General features: G+C 32.8%; 4 protein-coding genes across 7 annotated transcripts; 1 reads left to right on the top strand and 3 right to left on the bottom strand.

Moving 5' to 3' along the window:
• Positions 1–3,068: 3,068 nt before the first annotated feature.
• LOC125205482 (LOB domain-containing protein 16) lies at positions 3,069–4,069 on the top strand. The gene is made up of 2 exons (XM_048104452.1): positions 3,069–3,467; positions 3,560–4,069. Exons 1-2 carry the CDS (start codon positions 3,186–3,188, stop codon positions 3,872–3,874), a joined length of 597 nt encoding a protein of 198 aa, XP_047960409.1. The 5' UTR covers positions 3,069–3,185; the 3' UTR covers positions 3,875–4,069.
• Positions 4,070–8,149: 4,080 nt separating this feature from the next.
• LOC125203276 (LOB domain-containing protein 29-like) lies at positions 8,150–9,125 on the bottom strand. Its single transcript, XM_048101586.1, has 2 exons — positions 8,791–9,125; positions 8,150–8,704 (listed from the first exon to the last, which is right to left on the bottom strand). Exons 1-2 carry the CDS (start codon positions 9,067–9,069, stop codon positions 8,318–8,320), a joined length of 666 nt encoding a protein of 221 aa, XP_047957543.1. The 5' UTR covers positions 9,070–9,125; the 3' UTR covers positions 8,150–8,317.
• Positions 9,126–17,926: 8,801 nt separating this feature from the next.
• On the bottom strand, positions 17,927–23,491 carry LOC125203873. 4 transcript variants are annotated; one of them, XM_048102378.1, is made up of 9 exons: positions 23,360–23,491; positions 23,012–23,281; positions 20,447–20,646; positions 19,962–20,312; positions 19,672–19,872; positions 19,462–19,532; positions 19,071–19,210; positions 18,416–18,727; positions 17,927–17,955 (listed from the first exon to the last, which is right to left on the bottom strand). In XM_048102378.1, the coding sequence occupies exons 1-9, from the start codon at positions 23,388–23,390 to the stop codon at positions 17,948–17,950; spliced, it is 1,584 nt and encodes a 527-aa protein (XP_047958335.1). In that variant the 5' UTR covers positions 23,391–23,491; the 3' UTR covers positions 17,927–17,947. The 4 variants fall into 4 exon arrangements, with proteins under 4 accessions (XP_047958335.1, XP_047958334.1, XP_047958333.1 ...); XM_048102377.1 differs by lacking the exon at positions 17,927–17,955 and adding an exon at positions 17,972–18,101; XM_048102376.1 differs by lacking the exon at positions 17,927–17,955 and having other exon boundaries at positions 18,351–18,727.
• A 2,174-nt stretch (positions 23,492–25,665) lies between these two features.
• On the bottom strand, positions 25,666–26,103 carry LOC125203447 (ethylene-responsive transcription factor ERF098-like). Its single transcript, XM_048101790.1, has one exon. It carries the CDS (start codon positions 26,083–26,085, stop codon positions 25,720–25,722), a length of 366 nt encoding a protein of 121 aa, XP_047957747.1. The 5' UTR covers positions 26,086–26,103; the 3' UTR covers positions 25,666–25,719.
• Between the last annotated feature and the right edge of the window lie 1,812 nt (positions 26,104–27,915).

Here is a 27,915-nt window from a genome sequence, read left to right as displayed (position 1 = left end):
TTTATTTTTCCATTAACGTATTGCGTGTTTATCAGAGTCGACATTAGTAACGTAAGTTGTAGGCCGAGTAGAATTTTCTGTCATCAATTTGCAATTACTTCAACTTGCTTGTTTTTGGGCTTGTTAACTGTGCAATTCTTCAACTGGCGGAGTAGCAGCGAGAGCAGAGCCTTGCCATGATGCAGGCGGTTTCTCGGCGCAATTGGACAGCTCCAATCAATATACAGTTATCATTTATTGATGGTATGCAGGTAGTACTCAGATGTTAATCTGTGGATGTGATATTTGATTGCTTGTTGCAATGCAATTTGTAAACAGCATTTGACCTTTTTCGGTTTAATTTCAGTTTTTATGGTTTGGTTTATTTTATGACATTTCTGCGCATTGCGCTTTTAATTTTGTGATTGTGAAGAATGTGTAAATAAATAAAATGCTTTGTTACAGATTATATCGGGAGCTATATTAATGCTATGATGTTCTTATAAAAAATGTCATGGCTTTTTAATTTATACCAACTTTGTATATCATGATCTTTCCAATATCTTTTCATGTCTATATATGAACTATTTTTTGAACATTTAGGTCCCTCCATGGAATACTAATTAAATTATTTGGCCTGAAAGTTAGATTTTCCGTCCTACTACTAGTGTCAAAGTGGGGACAAAATTTGTAATTAACCCTAAATAAAACCTGATTTAAAATTTAAATTTACTTAATCTGACATATAGTTTGAACAGAAGATTGTTGTTAAAAACTCATTTTATTTACACGAGGTGGCCCCAAGTCAATGTTGTAATAACTATACTCTTTATTGAGCTGAGAAATAAAGGCGAGGTAATAGCACTGATTTCATGGCCAATTTATTTTGCAACCCGATTTCCAACCTCATTTAACTCACAAACCCAAATAAAATAGTCCTGGTATTAACTTTTTTTACTTCACTCACCTCAAAAGTCAACATTCATAACTCATCTTTTCCATTATACTGATACAAAGTACACACTAGTAATACTATAATGGATTAATATTTAAATTTAGATTAATTAATTCCTTAAGCTATCCCTTTTTGGGCATTTTAATAAGTGAGTGAATTGGGCAGTAACCCATTACAAACAAAGTGAAAGGTTTTGGAATAATGCTATTTAGCGATAGACTGGTCATAATCTTTTTTAAAAAATAAATGTACACTAATTCAATTTTACTATATATATTTTCTAAAATTACGAATATATCTGGTCATATTATGACCGTAGCTTCTCTCAAGGTTTAATTTGGTACTTGTATATTTGTATTCAAATCCATTGAACCATGCTTCATTAAAAAATTTATTTGTCACTAATCAAGAGTAGCATTATAAATTAAAGCCTATAAGAATACATCACTTTTACGTGTCAATAATCTATATTAATCCAATTTCCAGAAAGAATAAATAAGTAAACAAAATTTAGCAGCAGTTCCCAGGTGCGGCGTTCGGCGCAAAAAAAATATTTTTTTGAACAACCTTTCAAACAAACTCATAGTACTACTATTTAAACAATTTGAGAGACCAAATCATATGATCAAAACCAAAAGCGACGATAGCACAAAAGTCCAAGAGATCGTTTGATTCAAATAATGGAATGTGGTCACAGCTAAAATAGCATTATTTTATCAAAACAACAAAGAATATATATTTATACATACAATTTATGAAATTTATAATCCGTATGTATACAAGTTATGAATTTCATAATACTGATGAATTATGATAAATCCATATGCAGTATACCTTTACGCTTAAGATTTGATTATACACGGCCGACTAATCAATATATTATTCTTATATAAAACTTTAAAATATGTAACATCATAATATAGTACTCCCTCCGTCCATGAAAATTCGTCCCGGTTTGACCGGGCACGGATTTTAAGAAATGTAATGGAAAGTGAGTTAAAAAGGTTAGTGGATTGTGGGTCCTACTTTTAAAGTATTAGTTTTATAATAAAATGTGAGTAAGAATGAGTTAGTGGAATATGAGATCCACTATCAAAAATGGTAAAAGTGAAATGGGACAAATTTTGGGGGATGGACTGAAATGGGAAACTGGGACAGTTTTTCGTGGACGGAGGGAGTAATTTATAAAAAAAAAAGATACATGATTTTATACTCATTATACTTATATTCACAAGTCACGTTATCAAATTAACTTTGACTTGGCTCACAATGAAAAGTATGTTATACACTCATATAGTACGTATATTGTTGAATACTCCTTCTATCCTATTCAAGATGTCCATGTTTTCTTGAATGAAATGAGATTTTACTTTTTAAGATGCTTTGTTAAATATATTAAGTAGAAAGAAAAATGGTAGTAGTTGGATATTTAATGAGCAGATATGAGAAAATGATTTATTTTCAAATGTAGAAAATGGATATTTTAAATAAGGCAAACTAAAAGATAAAGATGGACATCTAATTGAATGGGACGAAGAGAGTACCATATAACACTTTTGTTTGGAATAATTAACTACTTCCATTTTATATCGTCGCACGACCCTAATTGCGGGTAATCATTTGGTAATATATTAATGAAATAATTTAATAAATCTAAGTATCTATTGACACCAAATAGATATTCTATATTCCAATCACACGAGAATGCATATTTCAATAATTGAACATAGAACCAAGCAAATTATTCATGAAATACTGAAACTATATCAAATTAGTACTATTTAATTATAAGAGTCGTATACATCATACTCCAGTTGTTTAATTATTAACATCAAAATACGAAAAAACACCACTATAGAAGACTAAAATTGCATAAACAGAAGTCTAAATAATAGTAGTAGTGTGGGTGGGGAGGCTAATTAATTTGTTGGCAACATTATATTAGAATTTTCAATCCAATGAAAAGATATTATAAAAAACCCCTCTCTCAATTATAGATGGATGCAAGAATAACAAAAATGGGACAAAACTAAAAACACCCACGCACTAGTATTTTGAATTTTGAAATAGGAAAATAAAAAAAAACCCAGCCCATATTGCATAAGCCATTAAGAAATGTCTCCTTCAAACCAAACACACAGACCTTCCATGTCCCCTTCTCTCTGGTGCATCATTTTCTAGTGTGCTCGTGTGCTTCAATTTTCTAATTTCTATATAAGCTGATCCCGGCAAAAGCACACTTGTATTATCAATGGCGAGCGGCAGCGGATCTCCGTGCGGCGCATGCAAGTTCCTCCGGCGGAAGTGCGCGGCGGAGTGCGTGTTCGCCCCCTATTTCTGCTCGGAGCAGGGCCCCGCGCGGTTCGCCGCCATACACAAGGTGTTCGGCGCCAGCAACGTGTCGAAGCTGCTGCTGCACGTGCCGGCCGCCGACCGCTGCGAGGCCGTCGTCACCATTGCCTACGAAGCCCAGGCCAGAATCAGAGATCCTGTGTACGGCTGCGTTGCTCACATCTTCGCCCTTCAACAACAGGTCATTTATCATTTATGAATGCCCTAAAAGCCCTAGCTTCATCAAATTGAAGTATGATTTGTTAACTAACAAAATGAAGTTGTATGTATCAGGTGGCATATCTGCAAGCGCAGGTGATGCAGGCCAAAGCGCAGCTAGCGCAAAACGTCATGGACCAGTCGCGGAATGGTGATCACAATCAATGGAATTGCGGTGCAATGGGGCCATTTCCGCCTCCCAATTACACTAATTTGTACTCGAGCATATCGCCTCAGAGCTCGCTGGACTCGATCGAGCAGCACGACCAGCACGAAATCGAAAGCAGACAAGATGTTGAGCACTACTACTACACCAAGAAGAGACCTTCTCCGACTGATCTCAGCGAGCTCCAAGCGCTAGCTCTTAGAATGATCAACAATCAAGATTGATTATTTACTTTTGTATCATCGATATATGATGCTCACTGCAGGGTTAAATCTCTTTGTATATAATGGAAATTGAGTATGAAGTCATAGCGCTACCTAATGTTAACAAGTCTGCTGCTTCTAAATTCGAATGTAAGTGATACAAGGAATACCTCATATAAGACTTATCTATACAATGATTTCACTTCTCTCTTTGCATAGATATTAGATATGGGATATTGTTCGTAGATGTTTTTGTTTCATCTGCAACATCAATCACGTTACCAACACTTGGATCTACATCACTATAGCAGTATAGCTTCTTAAACATCTGGGCTATTAATATCGTATTATTTGAGGCATTTCAAGAAAATTCTCTCCCAAACTGTTCTTAAGGAAATGGGCATATTTTACTCTTACTCCTAATTACTGTATACAAATAAATCAAGAATATTGCATAGATTAACTACAAGGCATAATAAAAGGTTTGACATCACTTTTCTACGAGTTATGAAAATCCGAATTGATTATTGATGAATAATTCATTCGAATTACCTTTCACATATAGTAGTATCTAAAATTACATGTAAGAACTGAACACAACAATCTATCAAACTATAGTACTCCCTCCGTTCAACAGTAATAGAGACATCATTTTGTGCACTTATTTTAAAAAAATAATTATAAATAGTTAAAGTGAAGAAAAAGTAAAATAAGAGAGAGAATATTGTAGATAAGACTCTTCTCTACATTATTCTCTCTTTTACATTACTCTTTCTCCACTTTAACTATTTAATATCATTTTTTCAAAACGCGTGCAGAAAATGAAATGCCTCTATTACTATGGAACGGAGGGAGTATTATTTTAACATTGGATGAATGTATGTGTTAGGCTCATTTTCGATAAACTAACTTTACCACGTACGAATGCTATTTAAAAAAAAGCTTTAAACACGATGTATCTTATGGTATATAGTTAACGATATATGAAACTCAAATAGACTTAAACCACTCGATTTTATTGCGTTACATCTATTGTTCTAATAGGACAAATCACACTGATACATAATTGGTCAATGGGAGACTAATAATTCGCCATAAAATACTACTATAATTTCTAGAGACAATAAAATCACGATTTTAACTTTGGAACTTTGGTGATACTATATTTTCAAACTTTCCAACTATGCAAGTATACTAGTTAATAACATCGCGATATTAATAATTAGAAGACCGCCCATGATAAGTCCTATTGAGATATTGAAATAGAAGCATTGGAATGTGAGTTGAATTTGTTATTTTTTGTCCTTTATGGGACAAGTGTATATTATAATGGCACGAACAGCTTCTTAAGTTATTTTATTTAGCAGATTAAGTTTGCATTATTGAGATATGTTTGAATTCTTTTTTGTCTTTTTCACTATGCTAATTAATTAAGAAAACATTTTTCATTTAATTTGGTATTTGTGGGTAGGTGATACTTAAAACATCCCTAACCAATTAAATACATTGCGTATGCGTTTCCAGATGTACATATATATCGGAAGATTTTTTGAAAACTAGTACACAGTTTTTTTAAAAAAAATTAATGTATTTGATGAAATAGTTTCTGACACATATTCACTATCAAAGCACACGCTTGATTTTCGGATTATTTGCAAATGAGGAACAAGAATATCCATACGTTTTTATTGCAAATTATGACATTGATATTCATCGTCCTTGTTTTATTTTATTCATTGGGATCGGCAAAAAAAGGTGAAAGCCATCAAGTTTATTGAAGCAAACACACGCTTGTAATTCTATAAATAATCCTATAAGTGGGCTCATTGTCTAGGGTTTATGGCCTAATTCTTAGTAGGTTTACCTAATGTATTTCATTATACAATTCTAATTAATTATATTAGTACAACTTTGTTCTCAAATATGCAGACCAAATGTTCCCCTAATTGAGTGCAGTTGCCTCATACTTAGAGAGTTAATTGAAGATTAGCTCATCAAATTGTTAAGAGTACCCATCTCATTAATCTTACTACAATTAATATTACATAGATAATTAATTAGTTGAAGGGTCACATATATATATAAATTAAAATTTTCAAGTTTTGTTTCTCAAGTTTTCAAGGATAAAGAGAAAAAAAAAAAAGAAAAAAAGAAAACGTTGCATTTTAATTATATATTTTTATTTATTCAATAATAGTAGTAGTACATATTTTGATCTTCAATTTCTTTGCAAGTGATTTGATTCCTCAACATGCCTAGGATGGATTCATGACATTAGAACTGAGATTTTTTTTATTTACTCTCTTTTGGGACTTGAACTCTCAACTTAATTTTTTTATATACTCCATATATTTTGGCTGAATATTAAATTTGATTGATCACCAGTTGTCGCTACAAATTGAACATCCACGTTTATTCATCGTAGAAAGGGCACATGAATCCTTATGCATTTAGTTTTTCTTGTGAGGGTAAAACAGTCACTTGACATGCTTTGATAATTACTCTATTTATTTTGAACAAAATCATAATCCTATATACTCCTATGTCGTAAAGATTACTTTAATTTCTTTGTCGTGGAGGCTTTTCCTATTCAGAATTTATTGGATTACTTGATAACTCGAGACTTTCAACCAATAACTAATCCGTTTAAACTTTAGTATAATTTAATTTATATCAAATATAGAACTGTATGCAAACATAAATTTTGCAAGCAATTTAAAATAAGAGCTTTTTAGTCAAGCTAGCTAGCGGCTTGTGGCCCCTTTCAAAGTTGAAAACCCTTTTACAATTTGAAAAGACATACAAAAATGAAATGATAGTGTACCGATATTATTAATTATACTCCATTTATTACCCGGTTGAGTGTTGATCAAGAATGTCATCACTTTAATCTTTTAATATGACTAATACATATCTTCAAACTATTTATTATCCGGGGTTATCCGTGACAAAGCTTCAATCCAATTCAAACTTGGAAAGGGAAAGGTATAGACTGGACCTGTGAGAAAAGAGAAGATAAAATGTTTCGAACATACAACATTTAATTTTAATAAAATACAGTAATTTTAATTTCTTGTGTAAAGGAATATGGTCCATTAATTTCTCCTTAACTCCAACATATAAGTATGAACTATGAAGTGTATTGAAAACACATGAAACAATATTTATTCATGAATATGAATTCATAGGCCTCAGGAGGAGTAGGGCCCAGGCCCTAATCTAATGGACATTATGAAGGGGTAGTTAAGAAAAACGTTCAGTGTAGGTAGGCCCAGTTCATAACCCAAAATCTAAATTCAGTTTAGCAGAAAAGGATGAAAAAACATCAAAAGTTAGCACACTCAAGAAAGGTTAGAAACACACGCAAGACAGGCAAGACGCACATAAAATTACATGATTAATGAATTGCCTTGTAGTGGAAATTAACTTGAAGTTTCATCTTGTCATTTGAGACAATGCATAAGCATGCTGAATTAATTTTATTTAATCTCCAAGTTGTCATAGGTTGAAGTTTATGGGTGATTACTGTTGTAACTTGTATGTGATTAAGCATGACACAGACAGAACATAGCATTTTCAGGGTGATTTTGTGACCGAAAACTGAAAAGTCATTTCCGAATCCTACCAATATATTAGCTTCGGTTGTTCAAAATACCCTCATCAAACCAAAATATAATAGAATTGAAAAAAAAAATACTATATACAGAAGCACTAACAGTTTTTAGTCTGGATAACATCATGCATATCATCAAGTAATGCTAATCAATGACATTGTTTAATAAATGATCTATTGCTGAAAGTTGATCGAGGTGAAGGAATGGGAAGAACGAAAATGCACGGCCAAAGATGAATGATGGTTTTGATCATTTATAGTTGAATGAGTGTGTCTATGCTAGATGCATGATAAATTATGGCTTATCATACTGTTGTACTCACTCTGTCACTTTTCATACATGATTATCCATTAGGTTGTGAGTCGTATAGGTTTCTTATGCGTAACCACAAATGTAGTGAAAACCACATAATGGAGGACAGAGGGAGTACATATTATATATGCAAGAAACCTGTAAGGCTCACAACCTAATGGATAATCACAAGAATAATAAGGTATGAAAAGTGAATGCAACAAAAATGAACATATACTAATAGCTAGGGTTGGAAATTGGAATAATAATAATAGTTCATCAGGTTTAGTAACTCATTTATTTCTAGGATTTAGGTCTGAATAGCTATATATATGATCAGTTGGGGGGAACAAAACAAATCTATCAAATCAAAGGACAGGGTTAATTTATAATGTGCTGTTATTCTGCATAAGTATATCCAGGTTACACAGGCCTAAAAACCATTCATAGGATCCACAAAATAGGTTTATTCTGACAGCAGAATATTCCTAGGGTTTCCAGACAAATCATGAATGACAGAGAATTACTATTAAACATAATTAGCTAGTTAACTAAATTTTCAACAAGAAAGATGAAGGTGTCCAAAAGCAACTGACTGGAGATCATCACCAGCATCTTGGTACGGCCACTGTTGATCTTCAAATGAATCCATGCTTCCATAGGAGGGATTCTGCTCTCCAAAATTCGAGTTTTCGTGTTTTACAGAAGCGCTCGCGCTCAAGTCCATGCTTCCACCGGAGTAGTAGGTATTGTTTGCATCAAATTGTGGAGTTTCCATCTGATTTTGCAACCAGCTATGAAGATCTTGCGGTGGAGAGTTGTTTTCACCGTAGAATTTATGATCATTAGGGTTAGGGTTTGCAGAGCTGCTGGAGTTGGAGTTGTTGATGATGCACTGAGCTGCTTGTTGCTTGAGTGAAGCCAATTGGGCTTGCAAATTCACAACCTGTACTAGAAAAAAAGTTAGGGTTAGAGCCTAATTATAACCCTAAAAAATTGAAATAAAAAGAAGAAATTGAAAAATATATAGACCTGCTGTTGGAGGGAAAAAATATGAGAAACACAGCCATAAATAGGATCTTGAAGCCTAGCTTGAGCTTCATAGGCGAGAGTGATGGCGGCCTCACTCCGGTCGCTGACCGGGAGGTGAGCAAGGAGTTTCGACACGTTGCTAGCTCCGAATACCTTATGAATAGCTGCAAAATGAGTAGCACCTTGTTCATGGCAGAAATAAGGCGAAAAAACACAACCTTTGATACATTTTCTCCTCAAGAATTTGCAAGCACCACAAGGGGAGCTAGATCCTGTCATGTCACTATCAATTCCTTCTTGTTCAGAGCCTTTAGAGTAGAATTTTTGAAGGTCCTTTTTATGTTTGGTATACTATAAGGTCTTGCTTTAAGTTCTTAGCTTGATCACACCATTGTTTATAAATAACAGAAGGGTGAGGAGGATCATATTTTTTGTGTAGTTTATTACAAGTGGTTCCCTTGTGGGGCTACAGTATTAGTCCAATTTCATTTTTTTAACTTGAGAAAAATGTTATCTTGAACACTTTTTCCTAAATCTCATACTCCATGATTTAATTAGGATATATTTTCCTTTGAGGTTTCTTAAAGAACAAAAGAGTTAACATAAACCAAACCCATTTGTCTGGTATATTGATTATTTGATTGTCTGGGCTTGTCTTTCTACTGTCAGGAAAATTCTAATCTGAGAATTAGAAGTGTTTATTTATGGATACTTTTAAAAAAAAAGTTAAACTATGTTTTCTCACCTAGTATCATATTTGTACTAATTACAAGTGCATATTCAAGATATAACATTGTAAATAAATGTATACGATTAATACACATTTAGCGAATACGTATAATTTCGAATTTGCAACATTATAATTCCCGTGACGGATGTTGTTTAATTTAGTCATATAACGCAATAATATTGGATCACTAGAAAAGCAGGGTTTTGAATCTTTTGATACCTTTAACGAACATATAATTTTTTAAAGGTATTTCTATATCATTATTGTTTTTATTACAAAAAAAAACAATTTCCTGCAAACATATAGAGCACCATACTAAGTAAGAAACATGAATTTCATTTATTCGGCCTTCTGTCCATTGCCGACTTGGAGAGAGAGAGAGAGACATATATATATATATGCACAAAGTTGAAGAATTGCTATGGTACGACATACTATAATTTATTAACATTTTTAATGAAGGTTTCCTAGCATTTTGCTTATAGGGATCTGTAGATTTATCAATTTTTGGAGTTCCAATGAGATTTATCTATTTTTTTATCGATACAAAAACCAATGCTCTCAATGATTCTGCAATTAATGAGAAATAATCAAAGTTCTTAGCTCTTCACCCTACAAATTTCTGCATGCGCTCTTCATTAATCCCAAGCAAAAGTCTTGACAAAATATGAAGCATGGGGCAATTTCTTCTTTTTCTCGATTGCATATATTTACCACTATAAAAATTTGGTAATCTAATCAAACGACGTGACATATATAAAATGTAATCAAGGATGTGACATCTGAACTTAGGTTAGTTCCGCTAAAATAGAAATGTGGTTTCTATCCTTTTAAACAGGTGATTTATAAATGTTAAATTCACTTGGAATGAGTAAATAATTTCAAATGATGATCTTCTCTTCTATATGAAAATGATTAACCTTTCTATATAAAGGAGTCCACAAAATTTACATATGGATGAGAAAGAATGTCATATACTATATGGTTATTAGTAGTATTTTTAAAGTTCTTAAAAGGTTAGAATTTTGAGTTCTAACACATTTTATATCTATTATAGATCACGTCAGACCTACATAACGATGTAAATCCATTTTCACTATATTTAGATGAAAAGTTGTATTTATGTGATTTTAGTTGTTATATTGCTGTCAAATGTCAATTGTCTTACCTTTTGAGCGGCCCAAATTACAATGCCAAATAGACAACCTAGCTATTTGCTAAAATTATACTAAACTGTGATTAGATTGAATCATTAAATTACTAAAGTGAAACGCTATTGTTTAAGCTAAATTGAGATAAGCTGCAGTCACCGCTAACTTAGCAGTTGATGTTAGTAATTTTTTCGTTTTATTTTTCTGATCAACCTAACATTATGACCGGAAGTAAGGAATTTTATAACTACTAGTATAAATTATATTAACGCTTCCCTCTAACTTCAAAGGTGAGGAATATAAATAGCAATATAGGTTTTGATTACGACGTGATCTTGCAAATTAGATGATTAAGATGATAATTTATGAAGCATATAGGGGAAATAAAATGAAAACAAAAATGCTAAATAAGGTGGAGAACATGTCAGCGATGCTAACAAATTTCATATGTGAATCACATTACACAGCAAAGTGTAGTAATAAATTCTCATTAATCTTCACATTCGAATTTCAAATGATAAAACCCTCAATTTTCACACAACTAAATGTACTAATTAAAGAAGTGCCGCGGAAGCGTGAGAGAAGAGATGACCATTCAATCCCCTAAAACAAAAGGTCGGGAAAAAGTAATTAATAAAGAGAGGCATATTCCAATACAGAATGAAACAAAAGATAGTGACACTTAGAACACAAGAACATGCTATTGAGAAAGCATATAACATGGAGATTTAAAGTAGGGAATTTTTATTTTTTCTGTATTCTTTAAGCGTGGGGAGGGCATAGCTTGTCGAGCAATAAAAGTAGAATAATAATATAAAAACAATTGATGCTGATTAATTTAGCATTATAAATTACTCATCTTTGCCACTGCTTTTAAGCCACCAACATGTAGACCTTAGCTTGCTCAAATTGTGTACTTACAGTGACTTGGTTTTCCATTTTGTTATAAATTGATTGGTACACAACACATACATACATATGTTCTGTCTGAACTTTACTATAGTAGAAATTAGAGATTCTATCCAACTTGTAAATAGTTACATCCACGTGGCACGTAGTATAAATATAATTATCTAAGGCAGTGCACCTAACTAATTAAACAGGTTGGACGTTTACAAAATGCTAATATATCAAATTACTACTATCAATTATTTCATAAATATATTTTAAAAAAAAAGGAAAGAAAGAAAGCAAGCAAGCAGGCTAATTAGAGAGGTTGGATGTCACGCGATGATGAGAACGTGCAAAGTGCACCTTTAAAATAGTATAGAGGTTGGACATCTTGCCATAAAAAACTAGTAACATAAATACACTTGGCTTAGGTGCATCCTTTTGAAGTTATATTTTCCGGTGTTAAAGTATTTTTAATAGTTTATTTATTTCTTTATTTAACTACTACTCCCTCCGCTCCATACTAGTGGAGTCATTTTGCTATTTTGGTATATTTCATAGTAGTGAAGTCATTTCCCTTTTAGTAAATGTCAACATACTTTATTCCCTCTTATTTTATTCTCTCTTCGTCTCTCTACCTTTTTCATTTATTAATTACTTTATTCTTTTCTTACTTAACTAACTCACTTAACACAATTTTTCTTAAATGTGTGCCGAAAAATAACGCTTTCACAGATCCACTATTATGGTACGGAGGGAGTATGAGATATACACTTATGCATTGCTCCGCATTTCTTATGTCAATTAGGTAGTAATATTTGCAACTCAATTGCTCATTCATCCAAAATGGGATATTTAAAGGTTAAATGTGAAAGATTAATAATGTAAAAGAAAGAAAAAAGTATTAGTGAGAGATAAAAAGAGTAAAGGTGAGAATAAAGTCTTTTGCTAAAAAAGAAAATCCCTAAACTACTCTTAGATAATTCATAAAAAAGAATATGAATCAACTACTTAGAAGTTAGAAGGTAAAGAGTAAATTAATTAAAACTATTTGAAACATAAATTTCGAATATTCAATTTAACTCAAGTATAGAGGTGGAGTGGATCGCCGACAAAAACAGCAACTAGAAAAGTGCTAAAAGAACAGGTAAAGTTTTTTCAACAATGTGTAACCATTCGTGCATGTACACACTCCAGCCAGCCCACCTCTTTCTCTACTCACTAGCAAGGGAGTAATATTTTAAATTGGGTTCCGTAAACAATTACTTCCTTCGCCCCGCCGCTGAGATGATCCATTTTACTTCATGGCTCGTCTCAAACAAAATGACTAATTAATATAAATTAAATATATTTATCTTTATTTTATTTTTTAATTCTTTTCTACTTTACTCTAATCATTTCACGTACAAGATAAAGTTATAAATTCTCGTGTTACCAAGGATAGATCATCTTTTTTTTAAGACAGTGGGAGTACTAGCTATTAACTTGGACTATCAATGTAGAATTAATGCTCAACTATTTCAAAACAGGACAGCGCAGCCAACGAGTATTCTTTTTAATCTCTTTGTTCACACTGTAGAACACCTTTAAAAATTGTGGTAGTACTAGTTTATTACAGATCCCGACATTTTTAATTACGCCCAATATATAAATTTTAAAATTATATAAATTGCAATAATACCCATAACGTGTTAAATTTGACAGAAAGACTAGTCAAAATGGAACGTTGAGAAAAAATTTATTTTTTAGAGATTGGGATCACAGATTAAAATTTGGTGTTCGAATTTTTTATTTTTACCGAATTAGGTGGATGAAGAGCTGTCTAGGCCAGAAAAAAATTGACAATCACACTACTTAGTGGTTGTTGCTAAGATGACTTTTCCTTATACTTTTGCCTTTTGGTTTGCTATTTGAGCACTGATAGTTGGAGTTTTGGGTGTTGCGTTTGTTAGTTATTTTAGTCCGGTCATGTTGGTTTGAGTGTCTTTTTTACCGGCTTCTTAGTTTTTTGTGCTTTTATTGTTTTTTTTTACTTAGCTTGTTTGAAATTTTTATCTTTGATTTGTTTGTATCTTGACTTCCTCACCCATTTATAAATGGTTTGAGCCTTTATTTTTTTTAAAAAAATAAAGTACTAGTAGTAATTATTATTACATTATATTCATTGCACATTAACTATTGTTTCATACTCCTATTATATATATGAACATCAGTAACTGATAATTGTATTATGTATGTAGTATAATATATGTATACAATATAGAAATACATAAATTTTTTGTGCATTATATACACTGAACTTCGATCATTTATATACGTTGTATTTGAATGCTAATCATTATTCCACTACAACAAACTTCATTATATACAAATTATTGGAATATAATAGTTATCATTTTTATCACTACACGTTTTCAGCATTATATACATTTAATGTAGGTCACTATACATGTACATTAACATGATGTATCATAATATTGCAATGAAAAACATTATTCTATAGATAGTCATAGATAGATACAAATTATATTTTTGTGTCATGCAAATTTCTTCTATCGAATAAATAAAATTGAGATTTTGTTAGAATCCTCATAAATTACTTTTAATATGGTATGTGAATAAAAAATTGAATCTAGAGAGTTATACTACTATAAATTAAGTTTTAAATGTATTAAGGATTGACAATTTGTCTGTTTCATTAAAGATTCAGAAACTCTATTGCATTATGCTAATGCATCGAATTCGTTATACTACATTGCATCTATTACACTAAAAAAATGTATCTACAACAATGTCGATTATTACATAACTACAAAAAGATTAATTCCATAATTTATCTTTACTATAAAAAATAAATTTTATAAATATGCCAGTGTAGTTTAGACAGTTTGATACGGCCTATTCTAAGATCTCTAATTTAGACTTAATTTTAATATAAAATTTAATGACACGTATTTTATAGGTGTGTATATGCGCAGGGCAGAAAGAAATTATAAAAATGATTCAATCATTTCATTCAGTGTATGTATTCCCTAATTAAAACACAGAGTATCAACGAAGTATTAATCAATTACATGCACAATAATTATGTTGAAGCTGCAAACCTTTTCTAGCAAACATTTTATTTCAGGTGAAATTGTGTTTCCTGTTCAAACTTTTTGAGACCATTTCGGAATCTCGCATAATTTAGTTTGTTATTCTAGATGCTGACAGCTAATAATTTTGTTTAACATTGTTAGAATAAACTGCAAAGTTTGCATATATGCAAAATTGTCTTGACCAATAAAGGTACTTAAAGAGATTTTATTTGAAAGATTTTGACAGGAAGGGCATTTTTTCGGTTGAAACAAATTTAAAAGATAATGTGTGATGTGTCGTATATATATATATATATATATATATATATATATATATATATATATATACAATTATTAGTGGAGCTAGCATAAACAATTAGTTTACACGTGCGTCTAACACACGTGTGACGATGATTGATCTTGTCTAGCTTTGCAATGCTAGACTAGCAGTGTATTTTTCTAACATCCAACACATATATGTTTTATATATTTCTGAATCACATTTTCATATGAAATCTCGTAGCTCATGCATGGACAGCATGGTACCTATACACTTGAGTATATACATATTCATATGATCTTATAATGTTAGATAACATTACTATAATAATAAATAAACGAATCACATCAATGATAGATATAAAAAAATTTAGAGGGAGTGATCAATTGCTAATTCACTCCTTAATTGCTAATTACAACTAATTTAAAACCATAAGATTTGTAGAGATTTAGTGATCTATATATTGTCATGTGTAATTTTATTTTATTATTATTTAAATTTAAAAAGATAAGAAGAATCACTAAATTTAGGGTTTTGAAAAAACTGTCAATATAGTGTATAAAAAATATCAATACGATACCTTGAATACGTTAACACAATTTAGCACTGACATTGTATATGTATTATATTGACATATTATGATTGTTATGTTGACATTATCTGCTTGTCAAAAAAATACGAAAATTCATGAATTCTTTTTCAAATTTTGACATCGAAACATATGCAATTGAGATCCCGTTGGAATTCTTATAAAATTATTTTTAATTTGATATATGTTGTGTGAAAAAATAATTTAAATTGAGATAATTATAATTATTTAGAGTTTAGAGATATTTTTAAAAGTTAAGTTATAACTATTTTTTTATTATTGACATTAATACCCTTAATTAATATTACTGCATTCATACTCGTGATTGAATGATTCACCCCAAAATTTAGAACTGTAACAAGAAGTCGTGTACTCACTATTAAATCAATCCACGAACTATGATTCAATGATTCCGACATCTTGAAAATATGTAAAAAATATACTCCTACTTGCTAAATACTACTTAATATATAATAATACAAAAAACATTATTATATCCATAAAAGCAGATAGTTCTTTTATTTTAATAGTACTCCAAGTTACTAGGATAAATTTTATAAATGGTCACCAAACTATATGACACATGCACTAAACTAAATATATATAGCTAGTGAAGAGTGGGCATAAATTTTAGGGACATACAATTTTCGATCCCAGGAACAGAAATGAGATAACTTTGACTACTACTGAAAACGACAGCAACACTAGGGAACTTCATTTCCAATGAAACATTTCTACTTTTCGATTTTTGCAGTTATTATTGGAAAATGAATAGACTGTTTAAACAAAATTAAAATATACTCCCTCCGTCCCATTGAAGATGACTCACTTTTCTTTTTAGTTTGTCTCAATCAAGATGACCCATTGCTTAAAATAGTAACCCATTTATCTCTACTTTATTCCCTCTCTCTTACTTTACTCTCTCCACTTAACACACAAAATAAAGTTGCATAAAATCTCGTGCCGTCCAAGAAAGGGGTCATCTTTCTTGGGACGGAGGGAGTAGTTTGAAAAAGTAGGCAAATCTTCAATGTTCAAACCTTAAAATAGGGATTGATGTAAATCTTGTGGGACAGAAGAATGTGATCATCCAACAAAATTAATTTCTTTTTTTTTTGGAGGTGGATTCAAACTTTCAGTAGCACAAAAACTAAATTTAATTGTGTGTGGTTCGTTGATAAATTCCGTTTTTTTAATAAAATGTTTTTCGAAATAATTTGCACTTGAATTATAAAATACATAAAGTTTTATAGCCAATAGATTAAATAATGTTTTAAAGACAATAAGAAATATAATCACAATTGTAGACATTATGCGATAAACAAAAAGAAAACACAATTCTATATTTTTATTAGCAAGCAAAAGTGTTCTTCACTTACACGGTACGCACAAGAAGAATAAGAAGTAGTAGCTGATTATTTGCATAGGATCGGAGGGTATTAGAATTCACTATTCAATATAAATAGAACTAGTTTTTTTTAAATGTAAAGGAAAATGGATGGAAAAAGTTTATGAAATGAGTTATTTTTATATACTATATGAGTGAAATGTTGAGTCTAAGAAGTATTTTTTATTCTCTTCGTCTAAAAAATATAATTTTACCATTTTAGGTTGTCCATTAAAATTAGACCAATTCAAAATGAGGAAAAACAACTAATAATATGGACTCTACATTTCACTAATACTACTTCCACCACTTTTCCCTTCTCTCTCAAACTTTACCAATTACACATTCAAACTAGTGGTATTTAGAAATTGGACTATTTTTTTTGGACGGTGGTGTATTAAATAATGATTGAAAAGCAATGTCATGATGAAAAAAATATCATTTGTTAATTCTATATATGATAATTGTGTAAGAAAGTAATAAGGAGATGAATAAAATGACTTATTTCATTTTCATATATTACTTAATTTAAATAAATATATGATACTTGAGAAGAATAAAAAAAATGACGAAATGGAAATTGTGGTAAAATGCGGCAGATTTTGTGGATCACCTTACACTCCATTTTCATTATACATCGAAATCATGGTTAATTAGCGGGTACAACTCATTATTATGTTTTTTGTGACATAACGTTACAAAAGAAAGAAAGGCAACTGTGCTTTTCCTGTTGATTAACAGTATCTGTTAAAGCTAGTGATCAACGGAAAGCACAAATCAATTATTTTATTATAATAATTGCTTATCTATTTTTTCCTTCTTGAGAGTTGAGATAGATAATGAGCTTGTAAATGAATATCGATGCACATTAAGATGACTCGACAATATGATGGACTTTACAGTTTCTCTTTCTTGCATGATTTGTGAACTTTAAAGTTAAATTGATCCCACTATCAATAGTTGGATGAAGGGCTCCTTAATTTTCACATGGATTATAGCTAATGTCAACCCATAATTATCATTACATAGCACCAAATATTAAATGAAAAGCTTCAACTATCTAGTAAGCACGACCAGAAAACAATGAGTGATAACATAACTATACCATAATGAATATCTACAAAATGTGCTATTTCTAATTTTTCTTGGATGCTACAAGCACTAGAAATGATGTGACTGCTAATAGCTAATAATTACCTGCCACATCTATCATTAATATAGCATTAGTGGCTTATCCATATAATCACATCAATGTAAATAAATTTATTTTTTAGGCCGTATAATCCATACTTTGATAACAAGGGGAAGTCCCTATAGATAATAAGTAGTACTCCTTAACAAGTAGGTAATGCATGAATAATCAACATAAATCTTCACACAGTATAGCAAACTGCCTACTACAATTATTTGCCATTTTTTCTACTCATTTAATTTTCCAGTGATAATATCGTAATGTAAAGTATGATAAAAGTTGTAAGATTATTAACTGATTGTTTTATCATCCGAAGAAGTAGGCATACCTTTAATTACATCCCTCAGAGCATAAAAATGGCTATCACATTTGTGGGCTGAAATTAGGTTGCTGGAAAGCAGTATCCTTTGAAAATGCTCACCTGGTTGTCTTCTCAACAAGGTGAAATATTCGATGTGTCTGTCGTGGCTCTCAGTTTCCACATTCTTCTTTAAATAATAAACTGTGCCTGGAACATACAATTCCTCAGCCACTGTGCTTGCAGGTTTCCCAAGATTTTGTTGATCAGAGCTTTTGATGCGAGAACTGGGGATTTGGCTAGCGCTTGTAACCGTCGGAATTTCATCCTTCATGGGAATTTCTGTGAAATCGTCACAGTACTACAGTATTTATTACATCATCAACAAAGCATTTGAAAATTGCTATCTACCAATACACAAAATGATAGTGATGGAACCATGTTGATATTTTTGGCATTTGGTATAGCAAATGGTTTAATAAGGATGGGTGCCCTTTTCATATTAACTTATTACGCCAAAATTACATGAAGAAACTGAAGCACACATGCAGTTATCGTAACCAAGCTGATGAGTATGATGTGATCCCTAGTAGAGCGATAGTTAGCAAAATCCATGTAGGATTCTGAATCTGAGGTCTTATCATAATTGAAAAACTGAGCACTAAATAGATGAGGAGTGATATACCCGGATACTTTGTCTCCCCTCTGAACTTGGCATATTCAGCAAGTTTTTTAGCAACATCTTGTACTGAAGCTACAACTTGCTTTGCATTTGTCACCACATCTATAACACCTCTCCAATCTTCTCTACTTAAAACACTTACCCTGCCAAAAACCAAAGGTTACAGATCAACCAAATCAAAAAGGATCATTATTGAAGGGTAAAACATGAGAAGGCGTAAAATCCAAATTAATATTGTTGTAACCAAAATCATTGTTGTGCTATTATATCTTCTAGATACTGAACACCGAGAAAGTATCCATGGTATGTTGCAGATTCTTACACAAGTTCATGCTTTTCCTAATCTCAGGGAATCAAGTCGATGGCCAATATGAAAAGGTTGTGGTTTGCTTACCAATCTGTTTCGACAATTTCATTCCTCAATCTTTTTAAAGAAGCAACACTAAGCCTTGGGATTATATCATCCTGCATAAATAGAAGAAAATAAATTATGGAAATTTCAGATTGCAATAGACTAAAATTCATTCTAAACATGTAAAATGAGGAAAACAGATATAATAACTAAAAAATAAAACAGTAAACTTAATGATAGAGCTCATAGAACCTGCATCACCACCGTGGTAACATAATCAGCACAACTTTCAGCAAGTTCTTTGGAGACACAAGGAGAGGTTCCATATGTAACTGCAGTAACTATATCAGGGCTGAACCCAAGCTCCTTAAAGGACTTTTTACGAAGCATTATTGCAAGCAAAGAAGCAGTAGCACCTCCGAGGGAATGACCAACAAGCCTCAATCTAAAACCCTGTTTGTCAATTAGTCTCACAACAATGGCTTGAAATTCATGAAAGACCAGCAGCAAAGAAAGAGACAAAAAGAACGTGATAAGGTCACCTTATGCTTTTCCAGACAATTTCTGATGGTATTAATTTCATGGTATAGAAACCAACGAGCAGCCTCAGCTGTGCCAAAGTGGGTTGAATAGCCTTCAAATGTGATCTCCTCATGGCCGGTGGTAATAATATCAGTAACAAGGTCATAGGCGGTGTGTGTTCCACGAATTCCAAAAATGACAAGTTTCTTCCGCATATCAAGTCCAATATAATATCCAGGCCTCAACACGCTAGAATATTTGACAAACTTCACAACATTTTTTTCTCGGAGCATACTATTCCTTGCTAGAGCAGCAGCATCGTCTTTATAAGCGCCCTTTGCTAGTTCTATGTTGTATACAAGATCCTGAACCTAAATCACCAAAATGATTGTCAGATAATTCCATTTAATATTATAACAAGAGAATCTTGGTTTATTTAAATAAGAGAATATCTAGTCCTAGTTTACAATTTTCCAATTTAAAAGGGAAGGGTATAGATAGTCACGATGGATTCTGAAGTGATAATTTCACCCTTCACATCCTCCACAACATTCGTGGATGCTTGCTGAAGATAGATGAGATACAAGCCAACAGTAATATCGCTCAGACTCCACTCTTGCAGTCCAAGCTTACTCCGCTGTAAACTAGTAAATATCTCCGCAAGAGTTCTATCAGTAGCCGGTGGTTTGTTTTCAGTTCCACTTGCTGCAGAATAAACACAAGATCCTTATCCTTACCAAAGAGATCAACAAATTAAAAAAAAAAAAAAAATTGCCTTGTCATTATCCTTCCAGAGTAAATCAAACACAGAAATTGAAGTGTTCTATTATCACTTTAGGAAGGTTCAAACATTGGCCTTTGTCCTCTGTTCTAAACCCTTCTTGACCCCACTCACAGAAATACAGAATATATTCCTCATCTTAGTCTGCTGCTTCTAGCTGTCGCTCGATTATCAATCACTAATCCAAATTCTGAGTTACAGATTCGATTCATTCTATTTCATACTCAATTAGATGCTCTTAAATAACCAAAAAAATCACAACTAACATAGCCACTAAAATCAAACTTTTCACAGAACAGCATTCTGAGTAGCTAGATTCCACACTGAAATGGTATTGCATGTTGATTGAACGGAACATGCAATGACGTTGGAGAGCGCATGTAGTCGACGAAAGAGAGAAGAAAGGAGAAGTGCGGATTAAATAAAAGCGCGATAGAACGTTAATACGTTAGCTTAGCTAACTAACTAGCCACATCAGCAATTGATGGTTGAGTTAACCAAATAACAGCCATGAGAAACAGCGAGGAAAGGGGAAAGAGCGATCACACATAGTATAAGAAGGAAGGAGGAGGCAGTTGTGATTCATTCATGAAATCTGTGTGTGTAAATTGCTTGGGCATTATTCTAGAGATTCGTTGCATATCATTCTTCCTATCCATTCAATACAATTCCTATCCATTACTCTATAATCCTGAATTCCATTTTATGCATCGCATGCATAGTTAGAGTTGTACCAACTGAATACTGATATTCAGAGCTCTCTCCCCTTGGCCATGTTGACGAGATCGCAATCACAATCAGTCATATGAGCTAGAGAAGCATGTGGGAAGATGTTAATGGAATTGAATCCAAGGCATGAATTGATTCAGAAGCAATCACAAGAATTGTGACAAGAGAGCCGAGCTCAAGATGGGCGGATGGAGGCTCGATTCGATTCGATAAGCCTGCAGAATCAGGACAGAACGGCATCGGATGAAACATCACCAGCGTCGACCAACAGTGGCAGGGACTTAAATAACCTGAATCTGAAGAACAAATGGGGGAAATCGACGCGATTGGACTTTCCAACATTCGACAAAGAAGGTTTTGTTCAATGGATGGTTAACGAGAGCAGAATACTTCTTTGAGGAAACCGATGTACAAGTGACGGATAGAGTACAAGTTTCGGCATTGCACCTTGAGGGTAAAGCATTGCAGTGGCACCGAGGTTGCACGAGCTTGTAAGGGATAAAACCTATGAGGATTGGAGCGAATATGAGCAATCATTGGCAGCTCGATTTGGAGCGGATGCATATGAAGATCCGTACGCAGATTTGAGGAACCCCAAATAGGTTAGGTTAGTACACTGCAACATTGCATAGATATTTTTGATGAATTATATCCGCGGACTGGAATTAGAGAAGATCAGGCATTGAGCTTCTTCTTGTCAGGGTTAATAGATGAATAGCAAATGCGTTTAGGCCAAAATCCTTAGCAGATGCATATGCGTTAGCTAAGTTGCAGGAATTAACTATTAGAGATATTCATAATAAGCCTAGAACTACTCAGACTAGCAATCAATATGCAAATGCTTATAGCTCTAATAATAAACATTATCTGTAACTACTTCGAATTATAAGCAACCTAAAACTGCTGTGAACACTGAGAAAGTTCCCAAGGGTAATGGGGTGACTAGATCAGGCCCTAGAATTACAAGAAAAGAAATGGATCAGAGGAGAACCAAGGATTTGTGATGCACATGTTGTAAGAAGAGGTTCAGGGGGAACCGAGGAAGATAGAGAGCAGGAATTGAGTGAAGGGGGTGAATTTACGCGGGAACTGCAACTATCACTACATGCTATGTGGAGGTTAGAAGGCACTCAAATCGTGAGGATTAGATGAGTATGCCAGAAGAGGCTGAGCGATTAGGCAGAGTATAAGGAGGAAGGAGAAGGAAGTTGTAACTCTTTCATGAAATTTGTGTTTATGAATTGCTTGGGAATGAATTCATTGCATTGTACCACTCCTATGATCCTATCCATTTCAATATAATTCATATCAATTACTCTACAATCCTTCTTATTCCAATTTATACATCGCATACATAGTTCGAGTTGCATCAAATTGATGCAACAAGAACCACTAAATAAGAACTACCAACCAAATCAAACCTACTAGAATCCAACTACACTGCATACTTTATTTTCCTAACAACGACTCAAGTGAAGGTCATTGCAACAAGCTCTCAACTTTGAGCCATCATATACACAAAATATTCCACAAGTTTGCAGCTGGAAAAAAAAAACAAACCTGTAGGAACCGCCCACTTATACAACTGCAAAGCGGGCTCGAGAGCTTTACGCCACGCAATTTCCGGACTCCATTTGTTATTGTAGCCGCTGAGCTCGTCGTCCGACGAGCTGCTATTGCTGGCCGCAGAGTCACAACTCGCTGGATTATTCTCCAATTTATTTTCCAACTTGTCACCATCCGCTTTCGACCACTGGAAACGGTTCAAGATGAAAGAGGATTTCTTGTACAAATCATCTTTCTTCAACGATCGTATAATCCTACTAAATTCTGAAACGCAAAAAAATGAAGATGCATTTCAAATTTCACAATCCCAAATTAACGAAATTCGCGAGGAAGATGACCTACCAATGCTGGTGAAGAACTTTGCTTTCGACATTTAGGCCGTGGGTGAATTGGAGCGAAATGGGAATAGAGGAAGAGGCGGTTATTGCGCAAGTTAGTCGTTGCTGCTCCGACCGCTTCGATTCCGGTAGTTTCGCTGTCTTTGGAGATGCGGGGGTGCTTTAGTCATTTCACACAACCTATTCCGGGCTTCTTGGTTGTCCACGGGCATGATTATTGGGCTCGGCCCATAAAAATTATGAAATCTTCCAACATCATCGAATGTTGTTGTACACAGTCTAGCTAATTTTGCATGTTCATAATTCTACAATAAGTAAATTCTATCATTAGCTAATTAAGATCTTGGCCCTCTAAAAAACACCTTATAAGAGCAGTGAGACTAATTTTCTCTTGGTCAAATAACAACAATTATAATGGGGCAAGTGCTTCCAAAGAAAAAAGAATCATGATGTTGTGCAAGTGGTTAACATGAAAATTCCAAAGTCCATATTGGCATAAATAACAATCGGCTCATCCAATCTTATTAACTAGTCTAGTGCATATTACTAAGCTCTAAGTACAATATATTACTTCATTTTCCCACGAAATTACATCAAGAAAAAACATAAGTTGTTAAAACAATGACTAAATTATTTGCACAAATTAGAACTGGATAAACATCTGTAGCTTTCGTGTATGCTTTATAAACACGAAATCAGAATCTCTACAATCCAAAACTAGCACCAACCATTAGGCCATCTATTCTTGGAGTCCCATTTGGGCAGCCACGTGGAGCTCGGGTTCCCTAGCGTCGCGCATGCCCTCTGTTTGCGCGGCCGCCACCTCCAGAGGCGGCCTCTGTTGCGTCGATGGGTAGCACCATAGTTGTAATTTTCTTCGTTGGCCTTCATAAAGGCGAAGATCTCATCTTTAATAGTTTTACTTGGTTGAGATTTGAATATCACTTCCTCAATTGTCGCTGACGGGAAGACTTGCTCGTGTCCTCTGCTCGTGTTGAGCCTCAAATAGCGCTGCTCGAGAGCCTCCTTTGGAATGTTCCGGGCAAGCAGAGGTGACGCCCCGCCCCAATTGTTGCTGCCAAATGAAGGGTGTTGTGGGGTTCTGAACTCTAGCAGCTCCCTCTGCCTCATTTTATCGATTATCAGTACATGTCACGTGTATATTGATGTAAAGTGTAGTTTAATCAGCTTGTGGTTGACTACTACTACTTGCTAATGGTTGCCTCTTATATAGATTTATTGGATCATCAAAGTGTTACATTCAAGATTATGCTAGTTTAGTGTAGATTCGGAGTTGAAGACAGAGATAGCGATGACTTCAAGAAATGGAACAATGTCGAATTTTTTATGTTGACAAAACTACAAAAATGCAACTAAGAATTTCTCTTAGTTGTCTGATATATATGCCGTTTTATGATTGGATCTACTTTTGATAAAGGGTTTGAAGATCCTCACTTTTATTTTCTATACTGTCATATGATCGAAACAAACACATTTACCAGTCACTAGCAACAATATATACTTGAAAAGGCTTATTTGGCCAGAAACAATGTTTGCACTTTTTTTGGGTTGAATTGTGTATATAATATAATCGCCATAAGGAGGTGTACTCTTGGAATTAGTCACTGAGCAATTAATTTCAACATTTTATTCAAAAGGCGCTTTTGACAAGATTTTTTCGATCAGTACTGTTTGTAGTTTGAACTTTGAAGTTTGTAGTGCACTTCTTGTTCTTGTTATTACAGTTAAGATTAGTATGTACATTTATCATTACCTTTTTTAAAATCATAAGGTATGCATATGCACATTTGATCAAGAATGGTCTCGAACTAGAGAAATATTCAATGAAATCAAACTAATTAACGACTTGTATTAATAAAACCTGCGACATCAAGTATAAATTACATAGTGGCATACGGTGAACTACATGCAATTTCAGGGGCCAAAAATGGGTGCATGGTATTTTTTTTATAGAAGTAGTTGTTTAACTAAAAACTTCTTATAGTTTAATACGTTTATGATTAAGTAGATATACTTTAGAGTTTAAAGTGATACTTACTATTTATTAACAGCGTATATAACTGAAGGAGTATTCGTAACATGTGTAGTTAAGTCCATAAATCACTAACTTATGAAGCAGAAATTGTCTTCAACCATTCGAACTTGTGGTTAATATATAACAACATATTAAAGGTAAGGCAAGAAATATTGCAAACATACTAATTACATACTGTATTTAGTAGAGTACTACTATGATTTAGTGAACAGCATATTTTTTTTTTTTTGCATTTCTGATCATCAACCTAACTTTCATATTAAATATAATAGAAAAAAAAGAGAGTAATGAAATGAATATTACTACTACTACTTAGATCTATCCTGCCCTCGGGTCTTTGTTTGAAGAAGATCCTCCAGCAAGTCATTATCAAAATACTCTAGCTCGATCACTCGTTCCTCCTCCGTTGCAGCGGAACGAGACGAGGACTCGGCGTGATGAGACGAAGCAGCTGGGGCGGGGGAGGCGTAGTGGCCGTCGTTGGGGAAGTTGAGAATGGCCTGACGACCTCTCAGCGCATACGCGGCCCTATCGTAGGCCCGCGCCGCCTCCTCCGCCGACTCAAAGGTGCCCAGCCACATGCGCGCGCCGTTCCGGTTGGGGTCGCGTATCTCCGCCGCGAACTTCCCCCACGGCCGCTGCCGGACGCCGCGGTACTTGTGCCCGCCTTCCATTTAGTATCTATTTATATTTGTGCTGACAATTTTATGAATGCAAGAGAAGTTAGATTTGTATTGGCCATGCAAATACCATATTTATACATTATACACAGTGGTACTGAATTAACAATTATTTAGGTCAGACGTGGCGGTTTGAATTCTTCGATTTTAGAAAGAATATTGACTGGAAGTAGAATAAATTTCAGACGGAATTATAGTATATTTCTGAATATAAGCCCACGAATTGAATTATTACATGCTCCCTTTTCTTTCTTTCTTGTATTCACACTTTGCATGTAAATAATAAATTTACAAAAAGGTGGAGTAACTCTCTTTGGACTAGACACACCACATTGCATGATGATGTGGAGTTGACAAATGGAAGTAGTAAAAATATATAAATTAAACTAAAGTATTTAGTTCTTATAAATAGACTGAAATCCTCAAATTCAAAAACTTTCCAAATTACAACAATATAAACTATTAATACATACAATAATAATAATAATAGTAATATATTTCATTTTTTTCATTATCTATTCACATCACTGTAAGACTAATTTATATACACCACGTATTTTTTATTTTAATTTGTAATGATAAAACAAAATTAAATAAATATTTTCAATTTCATGCCTATAGTACTAATACGATTAATTATGATTTACCTAGTTTATTATTATATTTTAATTTGTATTTTTTTTAAATATACATATAAAATGAAAAAGTACTAATTAAATTTAGGTTAATGTATTGTGATTATTTGAGATACATACTGTACTAAGTAAAAAAATTTCCGTGTAATGATAAAATAAAATTATATAAAATATTTTTAATTTCGTGCTTATAGTACTAACACAATTAATTATGATTTAATTTATCATTAGATTTTAATTTTTTTTCATGTATAAATACAAAATGGAAAAATTGTTAATTTACGTTAACATATTGTGATTTTGAGATACATAATTTTCCTATACATAATACGTATATACTCCAACAAATTAATAAAAGAGAGAATAGTCTAATCAAATTTTAAATAAATTACCTAGAATCCGTGAATAGATAATAAGAAAAAGATAGATATATAATATTATATATGTTTATTAATAGTTTACATTGTAACTTGTAAAGTTTTTATATTTTACAATGTTATTCTATTTATAAGAAGTAGATACCTTATATAGATCTATTATTTCTATTTGTCAACTTTTAATTAATGGGATACACCATGTCATCATGCCATGATGACGTGAAATGTGAGACTCATTTGTTAAATTTTTACACACAGTCCACGATTTATAGAATCATTTACTTTAGAATATGGGGTTCGCATACTAAAAATAAAAATAAAACAAATGATTCTATAAATCGTGGATAAATCAAAATGACAAAATAATTCTTTAAATTGTGGACGAAAAGAGTACCATAAAATGGCATTCGAGTTAAAAAATAAATACTCCATACAGCAAAGTGGAATTCAGTCATTTAGGTCAATGGGATCATTTACAATTTTTCTTGCGGCTTAGGTCATTCCAGTTGAAATTTGAAACGAAATAAGTTTGTTGGAAGTAGTAAATAATACTATAAAATTTAATATAAAGATGAAAAAAAAGAAGTCAAAATAAAAAAATAGTTAAATTATTATTAATAAAAAAATAGAAATTAAGTCATTAAAGAGAAAAACTTGTCATAGACAAAATTGTAGGACAAAGTTTGTGTTTCACAAACTTTCTCTTTTTCTTTTCAAAGTTAATTTGAGAATAAATATAGATAATTAATACCATGTCCATTTAGGAGTAAAAATGGCTCTTTAAATGATAGACGAGGGAGTAATAAATATAA

Source organism: Salvia hispanica, chromosome 2, assembly GCF_023119035.1.
Source record: "Salvia hispanica cultivar TCC Black 2014 chromosome 2, UniMelb_Shisp_WGS_1.0, whole genome shotgun sequence".
Taxonomy (NCBI): domain Eukaryota; kingdom Viridiplantae; phylum Streptophyta; class Magnoliopsida; order Lamiales; family Lamiaceae; genus Salvia; species Salvia hispanica.
This window is presented reverse-complemented; position numbering and strand designations above follow the sequence as displayed.

Bases quoted from the DNA above. Each gene is read 5' to 3' on its own strand.
- LOC125205482 (XM_048104452.1), top strand. From the start codon at position 3,186: ATGGCGAGCGGCAGCGGATCTCCGTGCGGCGCATGCAAGTTCCTCCGG. The intron at 3,468-3,559 runs GTCATTTATCAT...TGTATGTATCAG, and splicing joins TCTTCGCCCTTCAACAACAG to GTGGCATATCTGCAAGCGCA.
- LOC125203276 (XM_048101586.1), bottom strand. From the start codon at position 9,069: ATGACAGGATCTAGCTCCCCTTGTGGTGCTTGCAAATTCTTGAGGAGA. The intron at 8,705-8,790 runs GTCTATATATTT...TTTCTAGTACAG, and splicing joins TTTTTTCCCTCCAACAGCAG to GTTGTGAATTTGCAAGCCCA.
- LOC125203873 (XM_048102376.1), bottom strand. From the start codon at position 23,390: ATGTCGAAAGCAAAGTTCTTCACCAGCATTG. The intron at 19,211-19,461 runs GTAAGCAAACCA...GGTTTTTGGCAG, and splicing joins GAAATTGTCGAAACAGATTG to GGTAAGTGTTTTAAGTAGAG. The intron at 18,728-19,070 runs GTATATCACTCC...ACGATTTCACAG, and splicing joins AGGGGAGACAAAGTATCCGG to AAATTCCCATGAAGGATGAA.
- LOC125203447 (XM_048101790.1), bottom strand. From the start codon at position 26,085: ATGGAAGGCGGGCACAAGTACCGCGGCGTCCGGCAGCGGCCGTGGGGG.